This window comes from Patagioenas fasciata, chromosome 12 (assembly GCF_037038585.1).
Source record: "Patagioenas fasciata isolate bPatFas1 chromosome 12, bPatFas1.hap1, whole genome shotgun sequence".
Taxonomy (NCBI): domain Eukaryota; kingdom Metazoa; phylum Chordata; class Aves; order Columbiformes; family Columbidae; genus Patagioenas; species Patagioenas fasciata.
Genome location: NC_092531.1, coordinates 8773151 through 8795000, shown reverse-complemented (window position 1 = coordinate 8795000; position 21850 = coordinate 8773151). Strand labels below are relative to the sequence as shown.

The 21850-nt window shown below is 47.4% G+C and overlaps 1 protein-coding gene across 3 annotated transcripts in view; it reads right to left on the bottom strand.

Moving 5' to 3' along the window:
• Positions 1-21850, bottom strand: part of SIN3A (SIN3 transcription regulator family member A) — a 29721-nt gene that overhangs the window by 7459 nt on the left and 412 nt on the right. Inside the window, exons 1-13 of one of the 3 annotated variants that reach the window (XM_065847439.2) lie at positions 20941-21212; positions 20002-20071; positions 13401-13621; positions 11370-11546; positions 9812-9918; positions 9046-9328; positions 7142-7393; positions 6444-6596; positions 5952-6110; positions 4689-4778; positions 3166-3284; positions 1534-1744; positions 116-232 (exon numbers count right to left, since the gene is read on the bottom strand). In XM_065847439.2, the coding sequence (XP_065703511.1) occupies positions 116-232; positions 1534-1744; positions 3166-3284; positions 4689-4778; positions 5952-6110; positions 6444-6596; positions 7142-7393; positions 9046-9328; positions 9812-9918; positions 11370-11546; positions 13401-13589 (1857 nt within the window). In that variant the 5' untranslated portion in view covers positions 13590-13621; positions 20002-20071; positions 20941-21212. Of the gene's footprint in view, positions 1-115; positions 233-1533; positions 1745-3165; positions 3285-4688; positions 4779-5951; positions 6111-6443; positions 6597-7141; positions 7394-9045; positions 9329-9811; positions 9919-11369; positions 11547-13400; positions 13622-20001; positions 20072-20940; positions 21213-21850 lie in introns of those variants that run through there. The other 2 variants (XM_065847438.2, XM_065847440.2) reach the window with 2 other exon arrangements.

The following is a 21850-nucleotide window of genomic DNA, read 5'->3' as shown; positions in this document are numbered from 1 at the left end:
ACGTGACAGAAATGAAATAAAACCAGATTCTAAGCAGTAGTATTAAAGATGTAATTACAACAAGAGTGTTGATGGAATCCCAAGTTGAGACATGAATCAAGGGAAAAAAATTTACCTCGAAACGCTCATCCTCACACCTGTAGATGTGCTCTTCGTATTGCGTCTTTTTGGAGCTCACAAACGTGGAATCTTCGGACCAGGATGGGAAGGAGACCCAGGTGTCATTCAAAACCTTTGAGGGAGACAGGAGGAGACAAGCTTTCCTCAACTCCAAAACAGGAACAGAACATTCAAAAAAAATCCACCACCTCAAAGAGGCCAAAGACAAAGAAATGAGGATTTTGGCAGGCAGCCTTGAACGTCAGGCCCAGTTTTCTCAAACCTGAAGCCTGAACAGCAGAGTAGCAGGAAGAAAAGTTTGCGACTGCATCACATGAGACACTTCTGAGATGGCAATCTCCTCACGATTTGGTGCGGGTGCCGCTGCTGACTGCAGGCTTGTAGGGAAGGGATTTCTAGGGCTCTCCCCTCCTCCTGTGAATGCTCTGAACCAGCACATTTATTAACCACCCTTCAGCAAGAGCCCTGCTCACTCATCTCCAAAATATTACCCTCAACATCAGGGAAGGAACAGGACCAGCTAGGACCATTCCCACTTTGATCAAAAGGCCATTACAACACATTAAAAGACTCAATGAGTATATCTGATCCTGTGGGACTTTGTTGGGAGATCAGCTTTGACGTTTGATCAAGAAGGCTGGTTTCATGTAGGGAGCCGATTTCCCAAAGCAATGCGCTATTTCTGAAGACAAGAGGTCTTCCTAGCATTTCAGGCAGGAAGAAAGAAACACGTGAGGGATACGTGGGAGAATCTAGCTACAGAAAATGTGATTTTTTTTTAAAGCTGGACTAAAGATAACTCTGAAAGCAGACTAAGTGGGGATTTGGTTAAAAACCTAGCAATAGTCTTAAATTATGTACTGCCTTGTAAAAGATCCCCGTGGATCACATTAAGACCATAGAGAAAACTAGTTCTGCCACTTCCTACTACACGTTTAAGTCTGTGATCTTCATGTTCTTTTCACACGTTACACTATATAAAACATCCGTATCTAATGACCCCACAATTTACTTTATTTAAACATCACTGTCTTGTTGGGGTTTTCTCCAGCTGCTGTCCAACACTTGACACAACCCTTTCACAAGCACCACTGGAGAAGAGCTGATGCCAACCAAAGCCACGTGGGCATCGCACCTCCCAGCACGACCCATTCCTAGACTGACGCCTCACCCTGTGCAATAGCTTCTGGACACAATCCAGATGTTCACAGGAGAGCCGAGTGCTCACTCACTCCTCGGAACACCTCAGGGTGTGCTCGCCTTGGGCTCCAACACACAGCATGGTGATCCTGAGCGAGGACATACGCCCACACACGCCGGGGCGCTGTTTTGCTCGTCCTCTACTTCACTCCTTCCGAGAAGGCTGGGAGTAGCCTCCCTCTGCCATGCAATTCCTCGCCGAGAGCATCTTACCTCTTTACACAGTGGAGTCCGCCCCGTGCACTTGGGTTGCTGGTAGCTCTTGGGTAAGGCCCGGTAGCTGGAGCCCAGTCTTTTACAGGAGGCGTAGTCTATCTCCATGGCAATCCCCTCGGTCGCCCGTTCCTTTGGATACGTCTCCATGTGAACAGACTCTTTATACCCCAGAAAGTTTTTAAACCAAGTGAACAGTTCCGGGAATTTCCTAAAATTAAAACAAACAAAGTGAAAAGCTAGCTAAGCAGAAATCAAACAGCGCTGAGCTGCGATGCTGAGGCTACAATTGATGGACTGTGTCCAAGAAGACCCTCTGAATTATCATTCTGGTGAGAGAGGACCCTCTCTGCTCAATCCCATAGAGCCTGATCAAACGGGAAGTTGATCAGGTGCTGGATTTCTCTCTCTTGGTGCAACTAAGGTGCTTTAGGTTTATCCCTGTGTATTACCAGGGATACACAGACAAGCACCAATGTATCCTCCACATCCTGTGTGGGTACAGACCCCACAAGACAAGTGACCAGCGAGTAAGAGCAGCCAAAGCTTTCACCGCAGGGACGGGGTCACATCTGGTTTCCCAAACTATCCCAGCAGTGAATCCAGGCCAGATCCCAAGACGTTTGCCAATGTTCTTAACCTTAAACCAAACCTTTCCAAAAGCAGCAAGAAGAAACCGAAAAGCGACTCTGTAACTACACAGCAAAAGGTTTCAGTGCTGAGCAATCACTTCCACCAGTGCTGCCTCCCCAGACCACACAGACCAGCACAAATTACAGAGGAGCCTCTGCCTGCAAGGCCCAAGTTCACCTGCTTGGAGAGAGCAGTTTTCTGAAGAATTTATTAGCCTAAAATACTGCATCTGTTCAACTCTTCTTATCTCATGCAAAGCTCCAGCAATATGAGGAATTGAACCTGTTACTGAAGCTTATTGAATCACTGCTCATTTATTGCTTTTTCATTACATGACAGAAGATAATGCCCAACTCCAGAATAGGAAAACTGTATTAGACCTTTTCCAACACAGCTATTTACCATTGTAGCTAGGAGCACAGACAGTGAATGGGAAAAATCCAGAAGTTTTTGCTAAATAGTTCACGTTTCCTTGCTAAAGGTAGCATCCTGCTGATGCCTGACTAATTCCAGGGAGCTATGGAGAGAATGGAAGCTCCTTGGGGCAGTGTCTTTGCACAGCAACTAGTGTAATGGGGTCCCGAACCCAATTTACATTGCTGTTGCCTTCTCCCTTGGAACCAGCAACTCAATTCGCAGGAAGAAGGAACATTAATCTCGCTGCCCAAAGTTGATGAGAGGATAATCGCTTGGTTTTCGCTGATTTAATAGAGTTGTTCTGTACACTACTGGCAATTATGGAAGTCATAATTCCTATTTAAACTATTGTATTGCTTATAATTTTTGTCTTTGACAGAATTCAGCTGCTTTTTGGAAATTTTAGTGAGTTCATATCAGCACTTTTTTCCCCTCCTCCTCCTCCTCCATGCCACTCAACTACAGGAGATGCATTCCCCTGAACAACCACAGATGTTGGCTTGTATTTCCTGGCTTTGCAACAGAAACAGACCTGAGTGTATTAAACTTCTCACCTCACGCAAGGAAACAGGTTCCACTTACCCCAGGAACGGAGAAACGAGCTGCACGAGCTCAGCCCGGGAGATCACCTCCTGGTTGAAAATAACCAGGCAGCGAAGGAAGTTTTCATATGCTTCTGTGCTCCGCAGAGCTTTGCGGACCTTGCGGAGAGAAGAGAAGAGGCAAACAGCTGCTGTCAGGGTGAGACCGAGTTGGGTGAGCTATCGCTGTCCAGGACACTTGGATTCAACATTGTGCTTACCACCGATACATGGAAATTACACACGGAATGAGAACGCAAATCTGTAAACGAGCTGAACAGAGGGTGACCTGCCCCATATGCAGGGCTGGACAAACAGACACCAACGTGAAACATCTCTGTGCTGGGTGTGCCCTGCAACATCAGCACCTGGGGCACTCCCCTGCAGAAAGGAGCTGCAAGTGAGGAATGAAATCCCTCAAAAATCCCTGAACAGCTGGATTACAAAATGCTGGAGTCATAGGCAACATCCATTATAAGTGCAGCCCCACAAACCAACCCAGGCTGACTTTAAACACTGGAAAATATTGCAGGCAGGGAGCAGGGTAAGAGATTTGTGCTCCAGCCTCTGCCTGCTCAGGTTATCACAGATAAACCCGCCTCTGTCACCCTTATCTTCACAGCACAAGGAAACCAAACGATTCATCCCAACACCGTTACCCTTCCCACGAGAACAGTTAACATCCATACATCAGACACAGATCTATCATCATGAATATCTTTGTCATTACAGTTGTAATTCTACAGCAGGGATTTCGAGGTTTACTCATGTTAACACCTACACATCCTCTGAGCAATGGATCGGTTCCCAGTTAGCATCAGCTGGTCTGCAGCACGCTGCAAAATGCACGACATCATCAGGGAGCAGCCAAGACTTTCACTGACACATGACTATTATTTAAAAGACTTGTTTATGTTCACTATATGCTCCCCTCTGAGCCATAAGGAAATGTATGGACACTTCGGGAAGACACCAAGGATACATCCCACATATCTTTTACTTGTTCTGTGTGGTAAACCAGCAACAGGTAACAACCGTGCAATTAATTAGATTTATCTCTCAGGAAAAACAAAAACAATGTTGTCATGAATCAGCTGCTTTGTAAACTGAGCTCCCCCGCTGCAGGCAGCGGGTTGTGGATGGGTACAGCAAGCTGAGCCAACACAGCAAGACACACCACACATTAGTTGTACGGGGATTTCAGAAAGGTGAAAAAAAAATCAGAGCATGCATTAAAGAAAAAAATTCCCAATCCTGCAAATAAACTATCAGCAGTGGGTGAAAAGCTGGAGAATGACCTTTGGGGAAAAAACACAAGTATCTGCATAAAAAGATCATCAGTCTTTTAAAAAAATGCAACAGATCTGACTTAAAGGTCGTGTGATATCTCTGAGGTCAAGCTGACAAATGTTATCAGGGTGGTATATATATCACATACTGCACTGTGATAGAAGTCCGGATGTATACATGCTAAGAACATAAATCAATGATGTGAGACTGCTTTCTCCGAATCTTGCTTCTCACCTTCTCAAAGAAGAGAGATTCTGTCCCCACACCGTGTTTGCTGGCTTCCGTCAAAGACTGGTCTTTTAAACCAAGCAGCTTCGGTTTCTTCTGTTCACAACAAAAAAGAAAGGCAAGCAAAAAAAAGGGCTGTTCAGTGGGGCAAGTTGCCACATTTCTATTATCTGTCACGCAAGGGTTTCAGCTCCCTGACCCCACCATTTGCTTTTACATAAAAGAAACGTGGCTTTTTCAGAGGAAACTTGTATGAAAATGTGCACCACAAATTAATGTATTAAAGGTTAATCATCAGCATAGAACTCCAAATATTTTTAACACACTGTTGCATCCTTTTCTGTAAGCAGTTGATTGAAACGGTCACGCTACAGCACATGTAATTTTTCTAACCAGTTTACATATTTACCATTTTTTTTTTTCTCATATCACTCACCCAATTCTTTAAGTCTTCCATCTCCCTAAAATTACTATATTGCCTTTTTCTCTCTTGCATTCTGCTGCAAGATCCTTTACTTTCCCCATACCAGCAGTGGACTCTACATCCTCAGATGAGGCAGTAAATCACTGGATTTAAATGACACGATTATGTTGGCTGATGTTTTTCATCACAATTTTTGATGCACCACCTTCAAACAAAGCAGGCAAACTTATCCTTCATGCACAAACACCTGGCCACAGGACAATTTGTATAACACTACAAAGCCTTGCTCTCTCAACCTGTGCATCATTTGAAAAGGGCAAACTCTGCTAAGAGAAAAATCATTCATCATTGTATTACAAGGTTTATCAGAGGAAAGATGAGCAAACATGATTCCGCTGCATCTGCTACAACAAAGCTTTCAGGCACACCTTTATCTTTCCCTCAGTTTATCTTCCCATGTGCTTTAGAAACATCACTACAAATTTTGGACCAATTTGTTTTGTGATTTTCATGAGACTTTTACCTCCACAATCCCTATCTCCCCCTAATCACCAAACACCGCTTTATTCACCCATACAACTATTGCCACATGTTCCGCAGCGTCCTAATAAAGCAGGGAAAGCCCTATTTTTCCTCAGCCAGTAACATAACTATTACCACCCTCACATACAGATAACACCACCAGTTTGTGAAAACAGAGACAAAGCCTTGCTCTTGGAAACAAGGAATTCATAAAGTTTAGTTTCTGTTTCCTCAATCTGTGGCCTGTGCTGCAAAAATCACTCAATTTGTAGAACACACCCCGCTCCTGGGAGAAGCAGGGCTGCCGAACGAGCAGCTCTCACCTTCACCGGAGGGGTTGCTCCCGTTCCCGAGTGCCGTCGGATCTGACAGCCGTTCTGGTTGGGTCTTTGCTGTTTGTTGTTGAGCTGTGGCTTCTTCACTGTGCCACCGTGATCGTTTCTGACCGATTCCACTTTCTCTGCAGTTGTCTTACTTAACAGCTTATTTAGAGACAAACCCATAAGGCCATTAGAGTTGAGTTCCACACATCCATGCATAAAAACATGTTGCACCTCCTAGGTCTAGATGTATTAAGCCACAGTTATTGCAGTTTTAGAACAACCCTTTAAGGCAAAGGGATTGTATTTAAAACACAAGTTATGGCCAGAAAACACAGTCTAACACCCTGACCCTATTCTCACACTCAGCAAAAGATCACTCAAAAAAAACCCCCAAGAAACAAAAGGCAAAAGTGCATTTTTCTGAACTCTGGCTACACACAGCCCAGCTTTCCCTACGTATTTCAGCTCCAATCTATCTCTGAGACAACTCACCACAGAGCTGTTGGCATCAGGCAGGAACTGCCCGAACTCCGAGAGCAGATCCTCCTGGTTCTTGAAGAGGCGAGCAACCTGCGCGTACACCTCCTGCTCCGTCAGCGCCGGCGTGTAGTTCCCTCCCGCCTCCTTGGCGTTACGCTGCTCCTTCTGCCATGAGAAAGAGGAGAAGCGTCAGAAGGACACATAAACTATTTAAGTGACAAATTAAAAAAAAAAGCCCTCAGCGATACAAAGAATGAAACAGCAAAGGTCTCAGTATCTTACATAAAGAATCGTGCTATATTACTAGTATGATTCTCATGCACACTGAATACGTATTCTTCTATATACTATAAATATACACTAAATGCCCAACTGGCCCTGAACAAGCAGGACACTGACCAAAGCATCAGTTTCTTTAACATAGTACTATGGCCATGTTGTCTCTTCCTGACCTGTGCTCATGAAAAAACACTAAATATGACTTTAAAATAGGCATTTCAGACACTCGCAAACAAAGATGTTGGACTGAAATCTTATTATTTCATGCTGCTACATAACCTTCTCATTTGCAAGAATCCTGGTTAGCTTCCTGCCAATGCTAACCCAGCAGAAGACCCAAAGGCAAGTCTTGGACAGACACAGTTAGCTCTCCATGGCAAAGAAAGAGAAATAACCAGACATATACTCACATCTGCATTGTTAACGCTCACCTGATATGTATGGAGGATCTCCAGGAAGGCTTTGTAGATGTCTGGTTGTCCCTGGAACCGATTCTTGATCTTGTTGACATAGTTGATGGCATGATTAAACTCAACAGGCTGATTGTTCTGCAGGGATGGGGTGGTTCCCAGAGAGATTGTCACAGGTGTATGAGGTTGGACCGGTGGCGAACGTGGTGATGCGTACGGTGGAATTGGGGGAGTTTGCTGGCTGGCAGGAGTATGTGCCTGCAACTGTGATGGCTAAGAAGACAAGAAGTCATGTTAGAAATTAGCAGACTCCTTATTTTGGGAATAAAGGCATTTTTATTCTGTATATGTACCACATGGAGGAAACAACCCAGCACGTAACTGTATCTGATGCCAACAGTGGAACAACATGGATTCCACAGATACCTCTGAGCTGGAATATCACAACTGGACAAAATCTCCTGCTACCATATCCAGGTTAACAACCTGTTCCTACAGACTGGCCCCGGATGACTTTTGCTGCACGTCCTTAAAAGACTGGTCTTTTTAAACTGCTACTGAATTCTTCACAGCTCTAGGGAATTTGAACAATATCTTTCATAAACTGAATGCTTCCTAGTGGCTGTCTAAGCAGAAACTGCTCTTAAGAGTCAAAATTAACAAGTGCCATTTCACAGTCAGAGTTGGGTTTTAAAGATTAACAGAAGCACAAGTACAAGCAGACTAATCAGAAGAAAACTATCACACAAAGCAAATAGATAAATATTTAGTGGACCAGTAGAGACCAGAATTCAGAGAGAAAACACCCAGACCATTCGAACTGTTGTGACTAACAGCAGTTTTGCCTTGGTAATTGCTTTTGACTGAAATCCAACAAGCAACACCTACTATCTCAAAAATGTAACAGAGTCAAAATGCACAGGCACGGCTTGCTCCAACACTGCAAGTTATTTTGCCCCAGTGAAGAATTTTGAGATGTGTAAAGTAAGGCAGCAGCAAGGGAAAACCGGAATATCTTCCAATATCGAGATATCAGCTCTCAAATCTTTCTACATTTTGAGGCTGAAATATGTAATATTTTACCTGGAGTAAGCTCCCTGAATACCTTTTATATGATCATATTCTGTTTTCAATCACATAAAATATATATGTTGGACAGTAGCATCTGGATTGTATCTAAAGCAGAGTCAAATTGCGTTTGCTATTGAAAGGTCTCACTTTCAGGCACGCATATTGATACCTAAAGGGAACATCATGGTCATCTTGTCTGAACTCTTGCACCTTTGATTTTGCCAACAACTCCTGTGCCCATCTAACTGATGGCTGAATTAGACTTCTATTTTACAACAGCTGTTTGAGCTGAAAACAAGACTCCAAGCAATGCAGAATCTACCACATTACTGATCAAGCTCTTCTGAAGGCTTAATTGCCCCAAACATTTGAAACCACACAAACCTTCACAATAAGAGCCACATCTTTATCATGGCCTCTGTTTTATGAGGGATTTCTTGCAACTTCAGTTATTCCATGACAATACACACAAATGCGGGCAGTTCAACACGTGCCCGGTGCTTTAACTAGGAAACCCTTTTTGCAACATCAAGTGCGTTTCAGGAACCTTATCTTGGGGCTGCTGGATCACTCCTGGGATAACCAGATTCTCCTAGCAACTTTCAGTTCCCTGCTGAAAGCCACAAAGCTTTTCCAAAGCTGTAAGGTGGCTTATTTGAATTACTGTCAAACCAAACTGAAGTTTCAAAAGGAGAAATTAATCCAGCAGTAGAAGCACAACACAGGCAGAGGTTCACGAATACTTTGAAAAAGCAGAGTAGAAGTTCCTTTTTCATTCTCTAGCCGCATACCAGTTTCAGCTGGAGGCAGCGGGATCCCCGTGTTACCAATCTATATCATTCCAAGCCTCTCACCTTGCTGATTTTGGCAGGTGGTGGCTGCGGCGCTGGCTGTGCTGGTGTTGGGGTGGATTGCGCCGAAGGCTGCGACTGATGCTGGGGTTGGGGCTGCGGCTGGGGCTGCAAGCCGTGAGTGGGGATCTGGTGAACCTGCCCCGGCGTTGTCACGTTCACCATGTCATTCGTCTGCACCTCAATCTTGTAACCAGGCGGCAAGAAGGTGTTGAATCCCATGATCAAGTCTGGGTGGCCCTTGAAGAGCTGCGACACGCGGCTGATCACTCCTGGAGTGTCAATACTGAAGGAGGAAGAAGATCAAAATGTCACGATTCTCAGAGACCCTGCCAGTGGCACACCGAGTTCTCCTCACAAGAACTTTACATTCAAATTTGTACCTTATCACCTCTAGCCTACGAAACAATGCAAAACAGATTCCTACACATCTACTATTGAATTTCAGAACGACATTAAACTATTTTATTTGCCCAGAGAGCATTTTATAGCTCTGAGATCTAGTCCCAGGTCTGACCATTATTAATGGGCAGAGAACCAGACAACCAGATGAATCAGCTACCAAGGTTGAACTTGTGAACTCCCACTCTAAGCGGAGATTTAGCAGAAACGAAGGGATGCATTTAACTTTCAAAAAAGCACGCACACAACTGCTTTTACACTGCTGCTAGAGGTATGTTAGTCTGCCCAGCGAAGGACAGAACGTCGCTCCCATGCCCACATATGCCCTTTCTAACCTGGAAGGAAGAAGCAAAATGCAGCTTGTTACCTTTGAGATTTAAATTCCTTCATAATATCCAAGAAGTCATTGTAGACCTGTGGCTGGCTACCAAACTGCAGCTTCACCTGGTCAAGGTAAGACAATGCATCTTCCACCTGAGGACAGAACAGACAGGTTATATTAGCCAAGAAGATTTTATTTCACCTCCCATTGTTTTGCAAAACATGTGCTATTTGAAAACACAGCTGTTAGCCTTGAGCCTGGGCGGGGAATTACAGAACAAAAGATCATGAGCCTGGTTAGCATACTACCAGTACCATTTGAGTAAGAGATACTCTCTCCCCACTCCTGGCTCACAAGATAGAACTGTACCAAAAAGAAACAAATAGGGGAATAAAAAAAAGCAACATAGATCAGCAGAATTACTAGGAAAAAAAAAAAAAAACACAGCACATACTCCAAATTTACCATCACTGAAGCAACTGCTAGAATAAACAGACCTAGACTGAGTATTTTTCCTGCATTCATATGTGGAAATTATTACAGAAGTCTAAGAATAAGTAGAAAGTGGAAATGACATATTCAGTGTAGTAGATGTCTGCCAGGTACACGCTTGCACTTTTTTTTTTCTAAAAGCCAGACATTTCAGTTAAATATATAAGGATTTTGAAAATGGTAACTGTGGGCGGTAAATTGTTTTACACCTCAAACAGCAAGAAGTTTATGAACCATTCATGTACCAACATCCAATTTGCAGATGTACTGAAAAGAACAGCCACAGCTCTGAGTGAGAGCTCGGGGTCCCTATCACGTCTGACAGCCCGGCCACGCACCCATCGGCTCCAAGAGCTATGCACGGGACCTCTTTTGTCTGAAATTAAACAACAGCGAAGGAAGAAAAGACCATCACATATAGCCCCGATCTTGCATTGGCAGAGGATTTGCCATCGATTTCACTGAGAAGAAGAACAACACATTTTGAAACCATTTTTAGAGGTTTCTAGGAATGCAGTGCCCTACATTCAGCAAAAAGGAAAGGGATTCTCACCAACGAGTTCCACCACAACTGGAGGAGACTCGCACTGTGTTTGGAAGAGACTAAGAAACAGACATCAATTTGTATATATGGGTTCAGCTCTAGCGAGAAGGCCACAATGTAGCTACTTAAATGGGTTATTTTTGGTGGACATTTTTTTTTTTAAGGATTTTACAGCACATAATCCGAGAATAGAGCCTGCCTTACTCCCAAATTACTCCCACGCAACCACCCACATAAGCCATGTGTTCAGAAAAGCACCAAATGTTTTGGCAACTTAACCCATTCATACAAATCCTCTGATCAATACTTTTTCCTATTCCTTCCTGCCCCTGCTCTTTCCCTAGCAAGTCCATTCTTTATTATGCTATTTGAAACACAAATCTCTTTCTGCATTCAACAGTCCTCCCAACAGAAGCATCTACAAGGCGTAGCAAATGAAAGCTTTACGGAGGTCACCAGCTGGGTTTGCAGGCTGGCCTCCCCTACACACCAAACAGAAGAAGGCCCCTGTTGCCCTGCGGTTTCAGCAGAGGTTGGCTGACTTCAGGCAGCGACGCCCAGCGTTACCTTGAGCCTCTGGAACTGCTGCTGGCCCTGCACCGGCACGGCGGGCGGCGTGGGGTGCGCGTGGCTCTGCACCACCTGGCTCCCGTGGGGCTGCACAGGTGCGGCGTGGTGGTGGCCGCCGTGAACAGCCGCGATGGCCGGGCCGTGGCTGCCCGAGCTCTGCGGCACGGCTGATACCTGGCGAGGCAAAAAGGACATCAGGGACGGCTACGGCTTGGCCGCTGCTCCCGCTTGCTGCACGGGCAGAGAGCAAGGTCGGTCTTCCCACAGCCAGGTACACGAGCAAAATTTTAAGGAAGTGGAACACAGACAGTTTGAACTGTAACCATAGAAACACAGAACCATAGAATGGTTTGACTTGGAAGGGACCTTAAAGATCATCCAGTTCCATCTAGGGACACCATTCACCAGACCAGGTCACTCGTAGCCCCGTTCAACCTGGCCCTGAGCGCTCCCAGGGACGGGGCACCCACAGCTTCTCTGGGCAGCTGTTCAGGGCCGCACCACCCTCACAGGGAAGAATTTCTTCCTTATATCTTATCTAAATCTTCCTTCTTTCAGTTTAAAGCCATTAGCCCTTGTCCAATCACTGTAATACATGTCCTTGTAAAAAGTCTGCTAACAACTTTTGTTTTCTTCAATGACAACCCAGAGAGACCTAAAAATGAAACAAGACAACTCTAATCCCATACTCCAAATACAGCAGAGGCCCCTCTGCAAACACGTTACAAATGCAGGTTCTCTCCAGCCTGCAGACTCACTGGCTGTCTAGTCACTAACACTAATATAAAGACCTGCAAAAGGGGCATAAAATGGGATTTTTAGTCTGATAGAGTCAAGGTTCTCTCTTTTTTCTATGATACATATCACAAGCAATAATATGAGTGACTGAATGAGTCTTTACAAGCTTCTACACTGTTGCTATTCAGTTTGGGTATTGGAAGTCAAATTGTGGCTCTCTGGCACCAGCAGACTCAGGGGAAAACTCAGCTTGGTGTCTCCTCTAGAAAAACAGGGAAGGGAACAGGAGGCATGCATTTTTTGGGTCTCCTTCATACATTAAACCAGAAAAATTTCAGTTTGGAAAATCCATTAAAAGAGCCTTTAAAAAAAAGTAAATTACTTTTTACACAAATGTGGTTTTCCATTCAAGCCTCTTTTAGATGGGATGCGCTTTTTTTTTTTTTTAAATCCTTCTCATGAACAAGAAACAATTTGCTTGCTGGGCCATCCAAGTTCTTTTTAGGAAGGACTGCCAGCATAAACACATCCTCTTCCAGTCCCTGCAAGTGTCTGCCTGCAGGCTCTTCAGCTCCACGGCTGCTACTGTCAGCATGAACATCCCTTCTGCAGAAGGAAGGAAGAAGCTGTGTGCATAATTCAGCCCTACACAGGGACAGCAGCTCATCAGCAACATGCCAAAAACACGGCAAAGTAACACAGAAACAGCCTTTCCTTGGGAGGTATCTCCAGTGCACTCTTAAAGTAGTTTTCTTCTCTCCAGCTGACAGCTCTTTGCAAAGGAGGTGAGAGAGGGAAGAGTGCCACCTAATGACCCTGGGGTAATGTTTTCTGAAACACTTCAATTTTCCTGAAAGTCTCCAATTTAAATGCTGATCCAATCCAGTCTGTTAAGCTTAAGATCACCTAAGCTCTCATACACCCATTACAGAGCAACCAAAAGAACTAACATTTTCCCAGTGAAGAAAAATGGTGAAAAAGTCCTGCACACACTTGCCTCAAGGATTCAGAGACCATGATCTGAGAGAATCATTAAAAGAACCATGTTTAACAACGCCAAACAACACTACGTTTGTTCAGGTGGCTCTGAACATGAACGAAGCCAATAGTCTTAAAGCAAATGCTTCAAATGAGATGTATGATAAATGTATTGTCCAAACTTGGTCTTCCTTTAGGAAGCCCTGCTTACTAAAATAAAACCTCGTCTTAAATACAGAATCCTATCAGGAATCGACACAGTGCTGGCTGGTCAGGCAGCAGGACCGCAGCGACCGGGACGAGCGCACGCACCTGGTAGCTGGGAGTTACCGAGTACTGAATCCCCGTGGCAGACTGCATGGTGTCCGAAACCGCCTCATAGACCGGCGGGGCCGGCGCGAGGACGCGGTGCTGGTGCTGGAAAGCTTCGGTGGTGCTGGTGATACGTCTCTGCTGCGACGCATACACGGGTGACTCCTGCTCATCCAATCGCCGCTTCATTCTGAACTCATGCTCGGGAAGCACTACAAAACCTGATAAAAACCAGAACAATTAATTAACAAAGGTAATTGATTCATCGCTCAGCACCACCACAAGCAGGTAGGGTAAGTTTCTGTCTATTCATCAGTGTCTTGAGATAGAAAAGTGGAAGATTCGGCTTTCTGCACAGAATATGCAATCACAAAAAATACAGCCTTATTGTTGGAAATAAAATATTCTGCTTAAAAGTTAACAATTTCTTCAATCTCCCTTAAAAAACTTTGCTAGCATGGGCATCTTCAGCACACACAGACCCTGAGTGATGCAAACTCATTGAATGCAGTATTTGAACACACCGACACACAGCCTGGACAAAGCTGCCTGCACTGAAAGCAGAAAAAACCCACCTCCTGGACAGTGCAAGCAGGAAGACAGCCAGTTGTGAGAGGTGCTTTCGAAAAGTAGGAGGAAGGGGGAAGAAGGCAGCAAAAAGCCAGATGCATAGTCAGGTTATGAAATCACTTACAAAGGCCCAAAGTAAAGCACCCTCCGTTTAATACACATAAAATGTGTAGCCTCAGCAAAACCTGCAGACCTACTAGACTAGGAGTATTTCGGATACCGTAAGCCATACGGCCGTGTCCTCCCGGCATCCTGGTCCCACTCACCAGTACTGAGATACCAGCAGCTCCCGCCTCCCCTCCTGTATTTTCCTTCTCCAACAAGCAGGTGTGTTCCTGCCCTACTTCAAGCTGTCTTTATGCAACTTCATTTCACTTCAAATCTGACAGGTGATTTTGCCACTGTCCAGCTCCAAAAAGTGCCATGAATTCTTCCCTCTGATTGAACTACTCACCTACTCTTTTCTGTGAGCAAATTCCAGTGCCATTCTTCTATGTGTTTAGAGTTATTGCCATCCTTGAGACGTTATCTGCTGTTCATCAAACCACTGGGTGCTCAAAGCTTCTGCAGCTTATTAAGGAGTTTGATGGACAGAGGACACAGTGAAATCAACCCTCTTCTGCCTCTGATGCATCAGGACCTATGCAAAGCAAGTCCTTTTCTGTTCCAGTGCAGTTAAACACTTCTGCTGATGAACCAGAGGCAAGGAAGTTCCCCCAGAATAATGGTAAAACAGCCACCTAAGCCAATCCTCATCTACGAAGTCAGGACAGCTCTTCACAGTCTAAATCTATCATTAACTAAATTAACCAGAAGATCATTTACCAACATCTCAGTGCACATCAAATAAGTAAATGGGAACCAGCAGTACAGAGGTTCAGAACAGACCAAGGTGGGCTTGAAAACATGAGCTTCATGCAACATGGTGTTTTCCCCTCCGTGACCCTCTGTACCAGTCTCTCCTTTCACTTGGAGGGAGTAGGACAAGAAGGCAGATGACTTCATTTCTTTTTGAAGTTGCTCTTCAAGTTCAACCTCTTGGAACAGTCCCTTATCAGGTCCCCAACGCACCTGGCAGGTAGAAATCAGCTGGAGGAAGCAGAGGAGGACACCTCAACCCAAGTGAAGAGGAAAGCTTGCTAGCTGGGTTTTGCTTACAAGTAACAAATCCTAAGTAGGTCTGACCTCCAGCACACCCTCTGAAAGAAGAAGAACCCACTCCAGGACCTCATTTTGCTCATGGTGCCTGTGTGGGGTGTCTTTCAATTCAGCTGGTCTCTGCTCACAAATAAAGAGTTAGACACCTTCACTTGGAGCTACTCTCCTCCAGCACAGCCCACATCCAGCTCTGCAGAACTGTTCAGTTTTATGCTAATAGGTCTGGGACTAAACCGAGCAAAGCTGGCCACGCACCACCATCCTGCGAGCAGAGCTAGCCAGGATTTCCCGTAACAATGGCTGACTATGCAAGGAAAGTCTGGGCAAAGCTTTGGTGGCATCTATTTATAACCTGCTCCCCAACCTGGATACCCTTCTATTCTCAACATTGGTACCCCAGCCAGACCTTCTGCTTTCTCTTCTGGTTCGCCCCTCACCCTTCCCGTGGTGCAACAGCTTTTCTTCCCCACAGGAGTGACCAAGAGCTGCTGGTTCACAGACAGGAGCATGTGCTATCCCCAAAGCAGGAACGCTTTCAAAAACAAAATTCATATGTGATTTCCTGCAAAGAAGTGAAACGGCTCCAGCAGGCTTAACACATTGTCTGCGATGAGGTGTGTGTACATGTATATATATGTATATATACACATGGAAGGTGGCGTGGCAGCTGTTAAGTGTCCCAGGCTTGTGTCTCACTTCCCAAAGCACCACACCACACTTGTCTCTTTGCATGGACTAATCAACCTTGAAAGCAGAGGCTGTTTGAGGACAGAGGCTGCCTGGAAGACTCTTGTGCCCTTACAAGTTATGAGGATTAAAATGCCACCTTAGGCTGATGGAGAAGCCTTTTCCCCACGGAGACGCCAAACATCTCAGCCCTGTGAGGCCGTGGGAATCATTGTAGCACCGAGGAGACGTGACCACACACATCCCAGCAGCCTGAACATCAGGTTTTGAAGTTCCTGATTCTCATAGCCAAAGTGAGCAATCTTCCAGAAACCCAGTTTGCTGCATGGTCAACACTAAAGCTTCTGTTCAGTGAAAACTAAAGCTCCTGGAGGTTTTTCTTCCCTCTGAATTCCCCTCACTGAGCTTGGATTCTACCTCTATCCAAGCACTGTACTTACTTCAATATTAAAAGTTCATATTCTAGTCTATATATATAGTCAATATTGCAGTCAATAGCATTAGTCCATCTTCCTAGGTAACACCTTGCTAAACTCTTATTTAGGGTCTGCATTCACTGTGGCTCGCAGCAGATCACCACTTAACGAAGATTAGTAATTCAAAGGCTTTTTTTAACCCTAGCAGAGAGATGATCTCGATACTCTGCTGTACCTAGATGAAGAGCAGTGACCTTAACTCTGTGCATCCACCACCACCAAACCTCTACACAGAGGCAGAAGCACTGAAGGGTGAGGAAACCTGCACCAGAGCAGAAACTGGTCTGCATCTTGCAGCAGAAAACATGATGCTGAATGCTCCAAAAGTGCATTTGTTCCCTCACTGAGGTCCTGTTGATCTTGACTTGGCATCTTCCAAGGATCTTCCCGACGAAGAAGCTGCAGAGATCTGTCGTGCAGCGAGTCCTGCCCTCCTACAGCATGCCGCACGGCTGATACAGAAGTGAGGCTGTGATGAAACCCGACTGGTCATGTCATTTTAAACTGATGTAGCCAAAGCCTGCTGCTCAAAGAGGCAGTTCCACCCACTCTGACCCTCAGCAACAACTCATTTCTCTCAATAACCTTGCTGACAGCAAAGCCCAGCTAACGTGGAAAGGTGTTTTGAAGAAAAATAACATAATTGCAATCGGCAGGGTTAAAGACTTGGATCAGCTACTTGCCCTCCATCACACTACAAACAGTACGACTCTTATATTGTCTTCTCAGAAACGCAGCGCACACCTCTGGCATTCCTATACGGACTTTGACTCAAAGATTTAGAAAGCCCCAATTCAAATTGCATCATCTGTAATCTTAAAATGGGACGGAAAAAAAAAAAAGCCCCAGAAATACAGCAAGGACTGCACAGACCGAAAACAAGTCACGCACTTCAGGTACTTTCCTCCGTTCAAAGCATTAACCCAAGGCACATGTGAGAGCGCAGCAATAACTGAACACACTGAGTCCCGCTCTGTCCAGTCCATGAAGAATTACATCTTTCCCCAGGATCGCTTCTACCCAAACTACCTTCTAACTTCAGTTAGAGTACACTGCATTCTGCCTACGGGTTTTCCAAGGTTTTTAGCAATCCCGTTTTGCAGGGAAGGGACACTGTGCAGGAACACACCTCTGAGCCCCCCACCCCTGGTACCTCCCGGCTGCGCTCAGTGTGACAGGCACAAACCACAAATGCATATGGGATCCTCAGCTGGTCAAGTAAAAAAGAAAAAAAAAAAACACCAAAAACCTCCTAAAAAAGGTCCATTGCATCTCAGTAACACCATCAGAATTATGAAATTCTACCCCACCAACCTCATCAGCGGATTTCCCCATCTATCTACCTTGCGTAGGCCAGCGGGACCGATAAATGTGAGCGGAGCGCATCCCTTCCCCTCTGCCTCTCCTGCAGCAGCTCCGCAGCTTTTCAACAAATAAGATCTCAAAAATCTGCATTTTTTTTTTTAATTTCAGGCTTTCCCATCAGATAAGCAGGGATAAGATAAGCATCTCTGGCATTAGATATCAGCTATGAAATAAGTGTCAGAATCAAAACCAAAAAGAAAAAGGCAAATAGAGAGTAGGAAGAAAGCAAATCGGGAAGGTGTGCTGCCTCGGCACCTGTTGGAACCACCACACTTCTGTACCACGTTGTGACAGTGCCACTAAAGAGGACTTTGGTCCCCACAGACCAAGGACCCTTCTGAAAAAGGGCAAGGAAATCTACACGTAGCTGCAGATGATGCATTTAACACCTGCGGGGGCTTTTTAAAAGGTTCCCTTTTTCAAGGAGCAAGGACTCAAAACCCAAGAGCAGCAAGTGTAAGTCTCAGTTGCAGCTCCGGACCCTGGAGTCATCACAGATGTGCAGCAGGACAAGTTTCCCATCAGATTTTCAGATTTTGACGCTGTATATTGCGGTGCCTGTTAGAAAGCAGCCGGCTCAGCCCCTGGCAGCGCTGCTGTCTGTGCACTAGACTTCCAGAACATGACCCAGCTTGTTCAGCAATCGCTGGTGTGCTTTTTGCACGGTGCCACACAGCCCGGATCCCTCACCCGGAACACAGGAACAAGCCTGTGGCCCCACTGCAGAGCAGCACATTCGTGACTGGAGAGTCACTCCGAAGTGAAATGAAAGGCATCCAAAAGAAAAAGGTGCTGGAAGAGCATTACACTGAGCTTTTGGAGCAGTTAGGAGGGTTTTCTGGAAGGTGACACGGTGACAGCCTGCGGAGTAAGTGCCAGAACCCACCACGAGGCAAAAGGGACATGAATAAACCCCACTTGTCTTGGTACAGATGGATAACAAGTTGGTCTGGCACTGATCTGTGCTTTGCCAGAGCAGCAAACAGCCTGGGCATTAAACTCCACCACAGAGACGATCCAAACTGAGCTTTACACTCAGTACAGAGCTTAGCACCATTTTGCCCAGTTTCCTGAGTACACTTTCCCCACACACAGAGAGAATGATGAGAATACTTTTATTTATTTTTTTTTAAAGAGGCAAGACTCCCACAGGAGTCAGAAAAAAAGCAGCATGTCCCCAAAAATGCACACCCCCCCCTACCTAACAGGCTGAAATGACAGCTATCAGGGAACTCTCTTTTCTGTTCCAGCTTTAACAGCCATAAAAGCTTTCCAACGCTGGAGAAGACCAGAACAGAAATATGGACAGAAAACGATTCATAAATCCTGGAAACGTAACTGATTTGCCTGCCAATTCCAACGCGATGCTCGCAGACGTGCCAGAAGCCTGCGCTCTGGGAGAGCATCCCCCTTCCCACCCTGCTCCCAAAAGCTGTCTAAACGACCTAGAATTTCCCAAAACTTTAGCAAATTACTGTCATTTTATTGAGTGAACAGTCACATTTAAGCTTTTCAAACAAGGTAACGCTGAGACCGTGCATCTTAACCAGAAAGGGTGGGTGGAAGGGATGAAGATGAGACACTTTGGGGTGAGAAAGCGCAGCTTCCTTTTGCAAAGACCACAATGGCCTGAAAAACTGCAAATTTCACACAAACAGGGAAAAAAAAGACCCTAAAGAGTGTTTTTCTGTTCCCAGAGATCCAGCATGGGCTGACACCAGGCTGCCAAGGCACTTCGATGAAATGAAGGAATTCTACAGGTGCTTTAAAACTACTATATTATCATGAGGTGACATTTTATTATATAGTAGTAATGGCACAGTATTTTAAAGAAATGTATAGCTCTCTTTGAAACCGTATTTTTTTTAAAAAATGTATGTTAGGACCTCAAGACCGAAGTGCAGATAGAGCTGTACTGAAATAAATCAGGCATTTCCCACTTGTTTACTGACCCCACACCTTTTAGCACAACTGATGAATATAAAAGTGACAAATTAGAAAAGAAATGTAAGGTGTGAGGTCATCCTTAAGTTACACTTTAGTGCACAAACCAGGTTACGATTCCTCTGGGCAACGTGAGAGATTAAAAATCCATGCACAGCTCAAGATGCCTTCGATCGCTTGTTCCAGTACTATTTCAAATTATTTTTTAGTTTTGCAGCATTTTAGTGGTCCAAATAAATGCTTTTCTTCTGGGACATACCCTTTTCATCAGTGCACTGAATACACGTTATTTGCACAAATAATGACTGCAGAAACTCATTCTGAACCAGGGCCAGAAAAATACAGAAATGACAGTCTTTAGCTAAGTAGACACCAAAGTGCACTCATATTTTTAAATCTACCTGAACCCCACGGTCAGACTCCCGCAATCCCAGGGAAAAACAAACGCTGTTTCACTGGATGTGTAGCAGCCTGAAGAATGAAAAATCGGGGCTGGAATAAGGCAAGTCTCAGACAAGTTCAAGGCACAACACCGCGTGCAGCATACGTGTAAAACAAGAGGCCAGTTCGCTATTAAAAACGCTTAAAAATTAACGTGTGCAAGAAGAGCGCCCTGGTCTCCTTATAAGTTGCTCCAACAGGTCCTTACGGATCACTGCGGTATCGAGCTGAAAAACTGCAACCGGGGCTCCGAGAAGCACCGGGGGGTTCCTCGGCGACCCCGGGTGCCGGGTCGGGGGGTATCGGGAGCCGGATGGGCCCGGTGCATGGTGGAAGTGCCGGATGGGGTACGAGGGGCAGCAGAGCGGGACTCCGCGGGGCGGCAAAGCGCTTCCCAACGGCAACTTCTCCGGGAAGTTGGGGTGGGCGGGGGACACCGGAGCCGCTCCTCGGGGAAAGCCCCGGCGGGGGACTCAGCGCGCAATGCGGCCGGTACCGGGGCCGTGTGATGCGGGAACGAGCGGGCGGGGGGCGGGCCCGCCGCAGCCCGGGAGCGGCACCGGGCGGAGGGCGGGAGGAGGGGCGGGGGGAGGGAGGCGCCCGCCTCGCAGCGCGCCCAGCGGCCGCCGCACGCTCCGCCCGCCGCTCCCGCCATGCCGGGGCCGGGACACCCCCTTACGCCCGGCGGGGCGGGGCGGGAGGACGCGCGACCGCCCGCGCGGGCCCGCGGCTCCCCGGGGAGCGGCACCGGGCACCGGCCCCAAACCCCCGGCACCCCCTCTCGCCCCCCGCCAGCGCGCGCGGCACCGGCGCCAGGCCCCGCCCCCTACGGATCGCCGGAGGGGACCGGTACCGGGCCTGGCGCCCCCCTCTCCTCTCCGCCCCCCTCTCCCCCTTACCTCGAAGCGGGCCCTGGCAGTGGCCAAGTCTCCCTCAGGGTCAGGGGGCGGCGGGGCCGCTGTGGGCCCCTCCCGGGCGGGCGGCGGGGGCGGGCTGTCCCCGGTGCGGTGAGGTGGGGGAGTCCCCGTGCCCCTCCTCCCGGAGGCGGAGGGGGGAGACGGCGCCGGGACCCCGGGCGGGGTGGGGGGGGGACACTCGGTGGGGCGGGGGGGTAAGATGGAGTAACCGTCTCTCGGCCGCCGCGGCGGAGCGCTGCCCGCTTCTCTGTTCCCCGGGAAATCCCGCCCCTCCCCGCGAAGGGGGGGAGCCCCGAACGGCCATTGGGCGCGCCGCACGCCCGTCCGCGCCGCGGCCAATCGCCGCCGCGGCTCCTCCCCTCTCGCCCGCCCCTATTGGCCGCGGCCCCCAGGAAGGGGATGTGGAGAGGAAGGGAGGGAAGAGAGGAGGGGGGCAGCGACCGCCGAAGAAAAATGTCCGTATAAGCAGCGCGCCCCGCCCCCGTCCCGCCTCCTCCACCGCCCCATTGGCGGCGACCGAAAAGCGCCAGCCAACCGGCGGGCGGGCAGCGCGACCGTCACGACGGGGAGCCCGCCCACGCGGCGGGACTGACCCCGCCCCCGGGCGATGAGACCCCGCCCCCTCTCTGGGGAGCCCTTTTGTGGAATGTTTACATCGGCCGCGGCCCGCGCGCGCGCGCGGCCTCCTCCCCCTCACGGCGAGCGCGCACGTGCTCGCCGCCTCCCCTCCCCCCGGGTCCCGCCGCCAACACCCCCTCACACCCGGCCGCCAACCGGCCCCGGGGCCCGGGCGGAGGGGCGGCGCGGCGCTGCCTTTTGTCCCCCGACCCCTTCACTTCCGGGATGGCAGCGCCCCACGTGGGACGGGTCGGTTACACGTGCGGGGGGGAGA